A 12,536-nucleotide genomic window follows, 5' to 3' on the forward strand; every position below is an offset into this window, starting at 1 on the left:
CATATAGTTAGGAAAAACTCATCCTCCAAAGCTTACCCCCAAGGTAAAGTGTTTAAAGCAATCTTACATACACTAATATTAACTGTTTATAAAATTCTGATTATAGTCAGAAGAGGTATTCTCATTTTAAAGATGAAAATACTGTGGTTCAGAGAAACAGTGTCTTGCTTGAGATTACATAACTAGTAAGTGGCAGATCCAGGTCACGAATCCAGGTCTCATGACTTCAGGTTCCATGGGAGTGTATGTGTGTGTTTTTAGCTACCTATAAGTATGCTGTATCTCCATGGTGGGATTTCAGGTAGTACTGACAGACTAGTGTGGCAATATCTCTAGTCACCCCAAGTATGAGACTAGCCCTCTTACTTCTACTTTAGGAATTTTACCTCTGGTAAACTCTACTGATTAACATATTTCCAGTTCTTGTGAAAGTAGAATATTAAGGAACAAGGATCTGCTCTGTAATCCCCAAGTCCCTGCTTGACTGGAAGAATGGAAAGCAATTTGTATTCACATAGAAGCCTGTGTTCTGATCCTGTCTCTGATGCTTACTTAAGGGGTCTCACCAACATGTTAATTTTGATCAAGTCAGTAACATCTCTGAATTTGTTTCCTAATCAGCAAAATGAGAATGAAACTTATAACAACTCTTAGAATTGCTGAGGAGATTAAATAAAATGATGAATGTGAAATGCCTTATTTTTTTAAACTACAAATTGATGTACCTCAGTAAATTCTATCATCTACCTTCAGTTACAAATTTTGTATAACACATTACAGTTTACGGAGCAGCATAACTGTTCCAATTGCTCCAACTTATGATTTACCCTAAAATAAGGCCTGGCCAGACAAGCAGGTTGTTTCACAAAGAACAATCCCTGCATCTGCCTGACACAAAGCTAAAAATTCATAATTGCCACTTCATTTCTTTAAGTCATGACATTTTTCAGTGTTCAAAACTATTCAAATACAAATAACTCCCCAGAGAAGGCAAACTATATACTCTATCAGCTAACACTTCAAGAAAATTAAATTTAACAGTAACAACTCTAAGACAGGAGGGACTAGGGACATCAGAAAAACTGAAAGGCTCGATGATGTAATTTTCTCAACCACCCCAAAAAAGCCCCTTGAAATAAACCTGTCTAGAGTCCATACCTGTTTTTGGCAGTGATGTATGACAAGATATTTTGATTGAAGAACTTCAGGATCAAGGGGATGCAGTTGGCAAATACCAAATGTTGCGATACATATTCAAACTGAATTAAAAATCAAAGCAGAAAGGGCTGCTAATTTGGAGAAGAATGTTTGAAAAAAAGAGAAGTACAAATCTAATATCCATTCCTGAGAATATCTACTATCTACTTGTGTTATCAGTCTTCCTCTGTAGGAAATGGGAAGAATCATCTTCAGCCAGCCCATCCTACATGGAAGGGGATAATGTGCAGTATATGTCACAAGCACAAAGCAAAGAAGCCAGAAAATAAAATCCTACTCCAATAAAGAGAAAGAATTGCTATGAGATTTGTTCCTAAGCCCAACAGGAAAGGAAGGCTCCCTGAGGGAGTTGGTTTCCATACCAAACCTCTGGCTCATAATGTTTCAACTGTGATTGATATAGCAGGGACAGCTGCAGCCTACTCTTGGCAACTGCTGGCATCACTCAGTCAGGATGGTGACAGCATATAATAACCAAATGAACCACTGGGCTCCAGCTCCAGTCTGTCTGGCACACCATATTCTTCTTAATACTTAGAATATCAGTAAGTATACTGGCCACTTGGAGTACGGGGGGAGGGGGAAAAGAATATTAGTAAGTATTTTAATGAATGAATGCACAAGAGCCCTTCAGCCAACAGATACGGCACTGAGAAGTCTAAGGTGTCTTTCATGGGCTAAATATCAGAACGTGGAGACTTCATTCTCCACATCTCTCCAATCCAGATGTGGTTTGTGTACAGGATAACTTAGTAGGGCAAGTAGCCATAAGAGCAGTGTCATGGGGTTTTTATTACCCATGATACACTAAGGAGTGTCAAATACAGTTTATCTCCAGATCCAGAAACTGGTATGCTGGGACAGTATAGAAATGAGGTTGAAAAAGCAGAGAACTGTGGTGTTTTAAATCCTCAGCTCTCTGATCACCAACAAGTAGCCAAGCAGCAAGACAAGCTGCCTAATGATCCTGGGTATGTAATTAGAGCAGGGTAGTCAGCTTATGACAAGACCACTTCCCTCTTCTGCTCATTATTTTCTCCCCGTAAGGTTATTTATTTATAAAATCCAGGGTATTTTCCAAAGCCCCAGACAGAAGAGCCAATACATATCCAGTATCAACTGATGGAAATCTTTTTTTAGTTTGAGATGTGCCTGTGGCCCTGTCAGGATTCACTGACACACACTGCCAAGGCCCATCAAGCCACCCACCTGTCTAGCTATGAATCCACATACTTCCCACCAAGAGAAGCAGAAGTAAACATACATCCACAGTTCTCTGTTCTCTTTACACTAGAAACACTATCTCCTACCTACCCCTATTCCTCCCAGCCCCGCTGCTACTCAGCAAACACTGGCAAAAGTGGGAGCACCCAGGGCAACCGAACATACCCAAAGATGTCTTTGAAAGTATGAAAGTGGAAAAATACCCTGGTTGATAGGGCTATGGACATAGACCCTGCAGGAGCCTCTATGTACTCTGAGGACCTGCTCTTCTACCGGCAAGCTTGATTCTGACTTCTTAGGAGGAAAATGGGGTGGAGCCTCTAGGCAAGAATGAGAAGCATTCCTATTCTCCCTGTGGTCTCCTCACAAACAAGAGCATCCATTTGCTATCCCCATCTTGTCCCTGTATTTTTGCAATGCCATGAAACCAAGTCCAAACTCCTTAGCATGGCAAACAATGTTTTATGGGAAAGCAGCTTCTTAACTTTTCTTAGCTTCGATTTCATCATCTATAAAAGAGGTATTAAATAAGACTACTTCATAGGGTGGAGAGAATGAAGGCCTAAATAAGCTTAACGGGGTGCTGGTTACAGGATAGGTGCTCAGTAATTGTGTGCTAGCATATAGATTATGATCTGCTCCCTGCTGATCCCTTCAGCTTCACGTATCACCAGGCCATGATCATCTTTCCCCACCCCAGACAGAACTCCAGCAACATTTAATTAGTTTCTAAAGGTACTTTGCTCTCTCTCTCTTGCCCCTCTGGACTTTTGCATATTAGTTTTTCTGCCTGAAATGCCTCCTGTCCTCCTTCCCTAACAATTCTCATATCCTGGCTAGCATCTGTTTTTTTAGGACTCAGGTTAGAAGTCATTTCTTCTCCACCTCAAGCTGGATTAGGTGTTTCCATAGCAGTCAGTGCTTACCTGTATCAGAGCACTTATCTCGCTATAATTGGTTACTTATATATCTGTATCCTTTACAAGATTTCAAGGCCCCAAAGAGCCAGAACTGTGCCTTATTCAGAATATACCTCAAATGTTAGAAAAGTGCTTCACATGTAGAAAAGTATGGTCAACATACTTTTCCCCCCATTTGTGTGAAATGTTTGCACTCTCTCTTGCATTGTTTCAAAAACTGGCTGGGCATATTCTTGAGAACCTAGATATTCCTATCCATAACCCTGGGATAACTTACAAGGGACACAGACATCTGTACCTTTCTAGGACAGTTCCCACTCCATAATACTACCCCAAGCTCATGCAATGGGTGGCCAGATTCTCTGAGGGAGGGCAAAGAAAAGGCTGAAAGATGCTCATCAGGATTATAAGGGCCCTCGTATCCTTCCTTTGAAAGACAGAGCCTGGAAAACATCCAAGACCTGTGGAGAAGAGCTGCTAACTGCTCACCTGGTAGATATGGTTAAGTTTGAAGTGTTTAAGGAGTAGCAGAAGCAGGGTAGAGATACTCTTTACAATAATCTCCTTGTGCCTGTTCACATCGATGCCCAGCTTCATGCTCTGGAGAACAGTGATGCTACAATGGGGAGAGAAGGTATTAGCGCAGAGAGTGGCCTTAAAGGGAGCCCTGTAGGGATCCAGGTATTTGGGTCTGATACAATGTACACATGAGAGCCAGAACTTCGGAAACTTGAACTTCTGTGCCAGGGAAACCTCCAGAGTTACCACTTATGAGCCTGTCTGAAGAAATATTCCACTGATTTCTTTGTTTCTGTCTCTCTCTTTTGGCAAGTTCATCCCTTGGCAATGTTCACCCATGTATCTGGGCAGCCAGTCGCTGGCACTGGTATCACCCTCCAGATCCTGAGTTCTGAGCTAAAAAGAGCCAAGCAGAAAGCCCTGTAGGGGAAAGGGGGTACAGGTGGGCAGAGAGGGGGAGATCTCTTTGGAGACAATCTCTGTAAGTATTAACAAGGTGAGTGGGGACTAGAGAGACCCTGCAGACAAGACAGCTAGTATCCAGCAGCTGTCCCCATTGAAGCACTCACGGCATCTCCTCAGGTAGGACGTCTGCCAGGATATTGATAGAATCTGTCTTAGCCTTGGAGGTGGGAGCTGCAGCCAGCAGAATCTTAAGCAGAGCAATCTGGAAAGTAGAAAATAAAGAAATCCACCACTGTCCAACCCACTCGGCAAGGCAGTGATTCTTCCACACCTTAAAAGCCCTGTGAAAAGTGTTTTAAAGTCATTCTCTAAGTTCTTCCCTCAATGACCATCTCTCTCCAGCATCCAGAAGACCAAACAGGTGCCCAGTCCTGAGAGGCCCGCCCGTGAGGATAAAGAGAAAGCCAGAGGGAGCTCATTCGCTGTTCTGCTTCAAGACTGTTCTTTCCAGGGCCTGTCCTGGTGGCTGACGCCTGTAATCCCCACACTTTCAGAGGCTGAGACAGGCAGATCATTTGAGGTCAGAAGTTCAAGACCAGCCTGGCCAACATGGCGAAATCTAGTCTCTACTAAAAACACAAAAATTAGCTGGGATGGTGTCACATACCTGTAATCCCAGCTATTTGAGAGGCTGACACAGGAGAATCACTTGAACCCGGGAGGTGGAGGTTGCAGTGAGCCAAGATCGTGCCACTGCACTCCAGCCTGGGCAACAAAGTGAGACTCTGCCTCAGAAAAAAAAAAAAAAAAAAAGACTGTTCTTTCCAAAGGGGAAGATGGAAGGAATAGAGTGGGAGGGACAGTGTGTAGAAATAAGGTGAGAGGCATAAGCCCAACTTCTCCCACTCTTTTCCTTCCTCTAACCCAAACCATTGGCATCTTCTCCACTCCCAGCCTGAGGCTATCTAGGATATGACAGACCACAGCAGATCTCAAAGGGTCTACAGTACTTATCTCAGAGGAGGGTCCCCAATGTATCCTGTAGAGAAACTCAACTTATTCCCCACCCCTCCCAAAGAAGGACTAGGGAGAACAGTACCATCGAGGAACACTGAGGAAAGTCAGAAGTTTCATGTCAGAGAATGCCTTGCCAAATGGGCAAAGGCTCAGGAAACAAGCTCAAGTGTTGGATGGATCAGCTTGAAATGGTTTTTAGCTGTCTGTTCCTTGCAGCAGAGAAAGGCAGCTCTGGCCTAGCCACCTCCTTACCATATACTGGGGGAGGCTGTACAGCATTCCCTGGTAGAGGATTTCACATGGCGTCTCTGGTACCACCTCTTCCCCCTATGGCAAGAAATACATGGTTTGCCAAGGCCACTTTCCAGGTGACCAAAGGCTTTATTTTCTTGGTTGTGAAGGGTGACCTGAAAAGAGCACTAAGCTTGGAGTCAGATCTAGGTTCCTACCCTAGCTGTGTTAATGACTCACTGTACAAGCTTGGATAAGTCACATTCATTCTCTGAGTCCTAGTTTACTCTTCAATAGGACCATCAGGCTGGCCTGGGTGACCTCTTAGGACCTGGGATACTGGAACAGATGCCCTATATAGAAGCACTTCCCATGGTGTCAATCTGAGGCTGAGAACTCTAGAACATTCTATAAGCCTGGAAGGAGAGGTAGGTGGCTCAACAGTGAGGGTTTAAAAGGAAGTTGGGTAACCTATGGCCTGGAGAAACAGGAAGGAATATTAGCAAAGATGCTTTTAAGTGGATGGAAATGATTTTCTTCCCCTCTCCATTGGCCCCTACATCACTTTCTCCTTTCTGACACGCTCCCCCATATACAAATATCTCTGTCCCATTGATGACATTAACTAACCCTTTTGTAAGAGTGGGGAGGCTGGGGCCTCAAGAGCCCAATAGGCTGCTCAGGTCACTGTCATCTTTCACCAATGCAGTTCCCCTTCTCCCATAAGGTCCCTCTATTACAGGGCAAGGGGTCACTGCCATGAGACTCTGAGGCAGGGAAGAATAACCAGGCTCCTTCTGTCCCACATAATTCATCTGCTGCTTAAATTGACATAAATCCTAAATGGACATTCAACAGAGCCTGGCAATCCTGGCATCTTTGCCTTCCTGCTCTCCACAAGGCTGATTTCATACCATCTTCCTTCTCCTCAAACCAATTCCTTTGCCCCATCATCCCTAAACAGTTGCTGACCCTGCGTCACACTTCATGGAGAAAACAGAAGCAATCAGACAGGCACACACTCATTTTCTCAACACCAAATCTATAAAGAATCTTCTTCCTTCCTCTTGACATGATGGATGAACCACCGTGCTTCTAACAAACACCAATCTCCTACTGGTGCTCAGGATCTCACACTTATTTGCTTTGTTGAATGCCTAGGTCCTACAATTATCCCCTCTCTTGGATCATTTATTTTAGGACACAAAAAAATGCTCTAGTATCTCTCATCTATAAAACATCCTTTCCTTGACCTCACATTCTCCTTCAGCTACCATCTACTTTCTCTCCTCCTCTTCACAAAACTTTTAGATCATCTACTTCCTTTCTTGACATTCCCTTCAACACACTTCAATTAGGCTTTTGGTCCCACTACTTCACTTAGAGTTGCTCTTATCAAGGTCACTATCTTCATGTTGCCAAATCCAATGGGCACCTTTGTTCTTACCACATGCCACTTATTAGTAGCATTTTACCCAGCAGATCACTCCTTTTTTCTTGACTTTCTTTTCTTAGCTTTTATGATGCTATCATAATCTCTTGGATTTCGAGCCACTTCACTGTCTTTCTCGTACTCTTCTGGCTCCTTTTCTGACACATCCCTCCCCACTCAACATGCTGGTGTGCCCCAGGGCTTTGTCCTGTGTTCCATCCTCTGCTTTGTCTCTACTCCCTCTCTGGGTTATCTCAGCCAGTTCTATGGCCTTTAATTAACACTGCCTATAAGTGTTACAAGCAACTCTCAAATTTATTTCTCAAAGCCAGCCCTCTTCCTAGAATTCTAGACTTGTATTTCCTATTGCCTGCAGCTCCACATTCTAATGGGTGTCTAAAACTTAGTATGACCAAAACAGAACTCTTGATATTCCCCCCACATCCTGGCAAGTGGTACTTATTCTTGATTCCTCTCTTTGCCTCTCTATCCACATACAAATGCACTGCAAATCTTGTCAGCTGTACCTCCAAATTCAGGTCAGCATCATCTCTCACCTTGACTATTTCAAGGGTTTCCTTGCTAATCTCCCTGGAGTGCTTCTTCTATGCTTTTCTGGTCCAATCTTTACATAGAAGCTAATGTTTTTAAAAACATAAATCAGATCATGTCACTCCCCTGCTTAAAATCTCCAAAGGCTTCCTTCTATTTGACTGTGAGTCAACTTCAAGCTCCCTACCTTTGCTTACAGGTCCTCTGCAAAGTGGCCTGAGGCCACCTCTCTGACTCCACCTCTAGGATCCAGGCCCTCGGCCCTGTGGTCCAGCCACAACAGCCTTCTTTCATTACCTCTGACACTCTGAGCCTGCTTTCCCCTTACTAAGGTTGTTCTCTCTGGAATGCTCTTTCCCCTGATGCTCCTATGGCTGGCTCCCTGTCCCTCAGATCTTGGCTTAAATGTCACCTTCTCAGAGGCTCTACCTACTCTGACTGCCCAATCTTAAGTAGTCTACTGATGCTTCTTTCATGTCATCCTGTTTAAATTTTCTTCATTGTATCTGCCATTCTCTGAGAGTTTGGTTTACTTAACTTTTGTTTTTTATCTTTCTTTCCCAACTTCAATATGTCATGAAAGCAGGGACCTTGTCTTGCCTGGGACACAGTTAGAGCCTAATATGCTGAATGAATGCATGCACACATGCTCTGTGACAGCACAGCAGACAGACTTTCTTCTACCCTCCTCCCGTGCAGGACCTCCTTGGCTCACCAAAGACATAGGGCATTTCTCCAGCTCCTCTTCATTCTTGATCTGCACATCTGCGATGGAGATATACTTGTGCTGACAAGATAAGGAGATATCAGCAAGGGCTGAGAGCCTCATTCACATGTGTACCAGTCTCTTACTTAAATTCCCCAAAGGCAAGGAAATGTTCTGCTAATGGGTTTGTCACGCCATATAGACATGAACTTTTTCAAGGCAGGAGTCTTAATCACCTCTGCATCATCACCACAAATGCTTTGTGCACAGTGTTTCTGTTTATTCTGTTTCTATATTTGCTGAAGAGCAGCAAATACCTAAGCATTTACCTTCAAACAAAGTGCCAGGGGAAGTAGAAATAGGCCCCTGCCCCTGGACCACTGCCCTGAGAGTTTTGATGTGTGTGCATGTATGATGGAGTGATGACTCCAAGCATATAATGGATATAGAGCAGGCTCCTACTCAACCCTGGGCCTTTGAAGTTAGTGGACTTACTGAGAGAGAGAAGTGAAAGGAAAAGAAGCAAGGAATGGGAAGAGAGAGAGAAGAAGGAAGAGGAAAAAGAAATGAGAGGAAGAAAGGAGAATTTAAAAATCTATCTGAATATAGGAAACTGAGTAAGTAGGGAGAGACCTAATTTTTCCTATTTGGCCAAAAGGAGTGCAGGGGAAATGCAGAAGGTCCAGAAAGAGTTTGGTATAAGAGGTCTACCCAATGTCCAGGAGCCTGGTAATCTGACCTGCCTTGATGGCTCCTTATCCCTGAATACTGCGAGCCCACCCCAGTCACCTGCTTTAGGGTCTTCACACTCTCATGGATGGGCCTGGGTAATCCAACCAATGTATCTGTGTCCCTGTAAAAGGCCAGACATACCAGATCATAAGCTTCCAAAGTACAGAGAACTGCTGATACCCCAATACCCCCCTAGAGTCACACGGACCATGCTACTTTCAACAACCACTACCCCCAGTACCCTGGACCTTCCTCTGCAAGCTTGCAGGTCCCCAATCAGTGCTTCAGGACACAAAAATAATAACGGCACACAGAAATGTTCCTGGAAATCAGGAGATTTTTATAGTCTTTTGGGTACTCACTTGGTGTGGGAGTGGTAGGTTCCTACTTAAAAGGATATATAGCCCAGTGACACCTTGACTCTGAAACCCCACTAAGAAAGCCTCAATTTTCAAGAGGCCAATGGGAAGGATTCATGTGGATGGGGAAATGGGGGAAGATGGGATCTATTCTGACCATGTCTCTTCTTCACAGAATTTTAGCCCATTAGAGCAGGAAGAGCCCATAGAAACACCTAATCCAACATCATCATGAAACAATTAAGGCCCAAAAGAGAAATGATTTGTTGCTCCAAGTCCTACAGTTGGCTAAAAACACAAAAGTTCTTTGAGGAAAAGTGGAAGAAATTCAAGGAAAAAAAAGTCCATAGAAAGAACCCAAAGTAGTCACTGGGAGTTGTCCACGGCCTGGGTGTTCTAGGTTGCATTATGACTACCAGGCACCATTCCTCATTACAAGCTACCTGCTCCTCTGGCCCCCTAGGAACCACTCTATAGCCAGGTCCAACCATTCAGTCACTTACTGGCCCAGGGTGAATCCAATGAATTTGTTCCTGCTCATCTCCAAGAAGTGCTCAATGTCCTTCTGCCTGCGAGGATGATGGAAAGACCAATCCCAGAAAAGGGAAGAAAAGCAAACTTTGAGAGAGAGAATCTTTCTGGGCTCCTGCCCCTCCAAATCAGAGGACAGGAGCACTGGAGAAAGGTAGCAATCAACAGACAGAATTTCAAACTCAGACTAACTTAACGAGTCTTGAATACATAGACTACTCCATCTTGGGCCTTTGGTGACTGAAACCTCAAAGCATAGGGGACCCTGATGCTATTAAACCTACCTGACCTTTGGGGCCCAGGGCAGGCCCTTGGGAAAAGCTACCCGCTCAGCAGAGAGGGGTGCCTGTGAGGGTGGAGGTGGCACCAGCGGGTCCTGCTCTAGCAGGTCTAACTCTCCATCCAAGGTTCTTTCTCCATCACCAGCAGACTCCTCTTCCTCCTCTGCAGCTGGCTCCTCAGTCTTGAAGAGATCCCTTTCATTGTAGATGTCCAGGCTGTCCTGCTTAGTGAGGAGTTGCTGGAGGGGAAAGAAGGGAGGGTAGGCATGCAGAGATCTCACTCTGGGCATCCTTGTCTGAGGCCACCTCATATCCACAGGCCTCCAGATTTCAGAGAACATGGAATCTAAACACAGCCCTTGTGAAAATATCCCATTCCGTACCTCAACCCTACTGTCCCCACTGGGCCCAATAACAGGACAAGAAGTTCTCAGGCAACCATGCCATTAGCCAGAGAACAGAGCATAGATAATCCCAAAGTCACAGTTACTTAGTTTTCAGAAAGCATTGATGCCTTTTTTTGCCAGCACTTTCCTTCCTAATTATGCTCTGCTTAGGTGAACATTCAATTACTTTGCCTTCTGTGAAAATACACCAGCTGGCTGACTGAGGAAGAGGAGGACAGAAGCTTACTGCTAGGCAGAGGGAAGCAATTTTAAATCTTGTCACAAAGAAAAGAAGATTGGACGGAAATAAGCCAAAGAGTTAACAGTGACTGTCTCTGGTTGTTAAGATTGTGGGTGATTTTTCTTTTCTCCCTTCATCACATTTTTATATTTGTTCCAAATTTTCTACAATGAGTAAGCATTACTTTATAAAACAAAAATAAAGGTTAAAAAATTGCATTGCAGATAATGGAGACTGGATTACTGAGCACTACTGTCTAGCCCTGTTGATAAACTGGAAGGCAGGGCAGTTTGTAAGAATATAGTCAGGTCTCAGTATACTAACTTGTCATTCTGACCTTTTCAGGACAGCAGACTATAGTCATGTGCTGCACAATGATGCTTCAGTCAACAATGGACTGCATATATAATTGTGGACCCATAAGATTACAATACTGTATTTTTACTGTGCCCTTTTCTAGGTTGAGATACACAAACACCATTGGGTTACAATTGCATATGGTTTTCAGAATAGTAACCTTCTGTACAGGTTTGTAGTCTAGGAGCAATAGGCTATATGCCTAGATATGCAGTAGGCTATACCATTCAGGTTTGTGTAAGTACACTCTATGATGTTTGCTCAGTGACAAAACTGCATAATGACACATATTTTAGATTGTATCCCTGTCACTAAGTGTCACATAGCTATATACATAGAACTCTACCCAGTCATCTCTTAAATGTAAGCCTTTGGTTCCAGTGCTGATTAAGAATGTGGCTGGCTGACAGTAAACTCTCCTGCTATCTCAAAATAGTAAAATGCCTTACATCCCAGAAAAATGGATTTTCTTGGAGCCCTGTTCAGGTGCCCTGGGTCCCTATCCCCAGGATTATACCCTTAATTGTTGTTCAGAATGTAAGAAACTCTAGGCACTGAGGTCCAGGCCAATGATTCTGTAACAAGACATGGCTATACAACGTGATATCACAGTGTTATATCACAACAGCCCAGAGGCTGTCAGGGCTGGGGGATAGAGGCCAAAGTAGAGACTCTATGGTTTCAGGTTGGTCATAGGGCCAACCTGGGTAGGATGAGCCAGGTCATTTACTGCCTTTTCCTACCACACCCAGAGTTAGAATCTTGATTTTTGGCCAGTCAGTGTCACAGTACCACTGTTTGCTTCAGTCCATACCCTTCGAGAGCCACGGCGGCCTCGCAGCTTGGAGGGTGGGGGTGCAAGCTGAGATTCCCCCAGGTCAAGAGTGTAAGAAGGCGGGGAGGCAGCACGCATGCTCTTCACCACCTGGATACTGTCTTCAGCCAGTGGAGGCAGGCCCAATTCTGCCCGCTTCTGTACTTTGAGAGTCTGCAGATGCTCAAATCCACCGAGGGTAAACTAAGGAAGAAACAGAAAAGGGGCAAAGAGAGAGGAAGGGAGGGAAGTAACAGAGAACCAAGGTCAGGGAAACATGGATGAAAAGAAAGAGCCACAACCTCCAGTCCCTTCAGACCTTCTCCTTAATAAAGAAGCAGTAAAGCAGGAAGAGGCAAATGTGGTTACCATCCCGACAGCAACTGAGGAGCTCAGGGACCAGGACAAAGCATTATTTACTGCCCCAGTATGGGAAACATAACCAGAAGTTAGGAAAGAGATTCCTGGGGGCCTCCTCAAAAAAACAAACAAACAAACGAAAATAGGAAACTATCTCCTTTTTTAAGGAACACATCCAGATGCTATAAACCCCCAGAGTCACTCAATTTCCTCTGTAGTCAAGAGGCAGTTCCTCCTATTAGGCCTGCCTT

At 44.2% G+C, this 12,536-nt stretch overlaps 1 protein-coding gene across 1 annotated transcript in view; it reads right to left on the reverse strand.

Annotated features, from left to right (window-relative positions):
• STRIP2 (striatin interacting protein 2) overlaps positions 1 to 12,536 on the reverse strand; it is a 53,458-nt gene that overhangs the window by 19,553 nt on the left and 21,369 nt on the right. The window contains exons 9-17 of the mRNA XM_012474118.3: positions 11,926 to 12,129; positions 10,131 to 10,366; positions 9,819 to 9,884; positions 9,014 to 9,077; positions 8,234 to 8,305; positions 5,556 to 5,630; positions 4,451 to 4,548; positions 3,852 to 3,978; positions 1,159 to 1,259 (exon numbers count right to left, since the gene is read on the reverse strand). Of these exons, the coding sequence (XP_012329541.1) occupies positions 1,159 to 1,259; positions 3,852 to 3,978; positions 4,451 to 4,548; positions 5,556 to 5,630; positions 8,234 to 8,305; positions 9,014 to 9,077; positions 9,819 to 9,884; positions 10,131 to 10,366; positions 11,926 to 12,129 (1,043 nt within the window). The remainder of the gene's footprint in view (positions 1 to 1,158; positions 1,260 to 3,851; positions 3,979 to 4,450; positions 4,549 to 5,555; positions 5,631 to 8,233; positions 8,306 to 9,013; positions 9,078 to 9,818; positions 9,885 to 10,130; positions 10,367 to 11,925; positions 12,130 to 12,536) is intronic.

The sequence above is a fragment of the Aotus nancymaae genome, unplaced genomic scaffold, assembly GCF_030222135.1.
Source record: "Aotus nancymaae isolate 86718 unplaced genomic scaffold, 86718_ANA_hifiasm-v0.15.2.pri h1tg000002l, whole genome shotgun sequence".
Lineage (NCBI taxonomy): Eukaryota > Metazoa > Chordata > Mammalia > Primates > Aotidae > Aotus > Aotus nancymaae.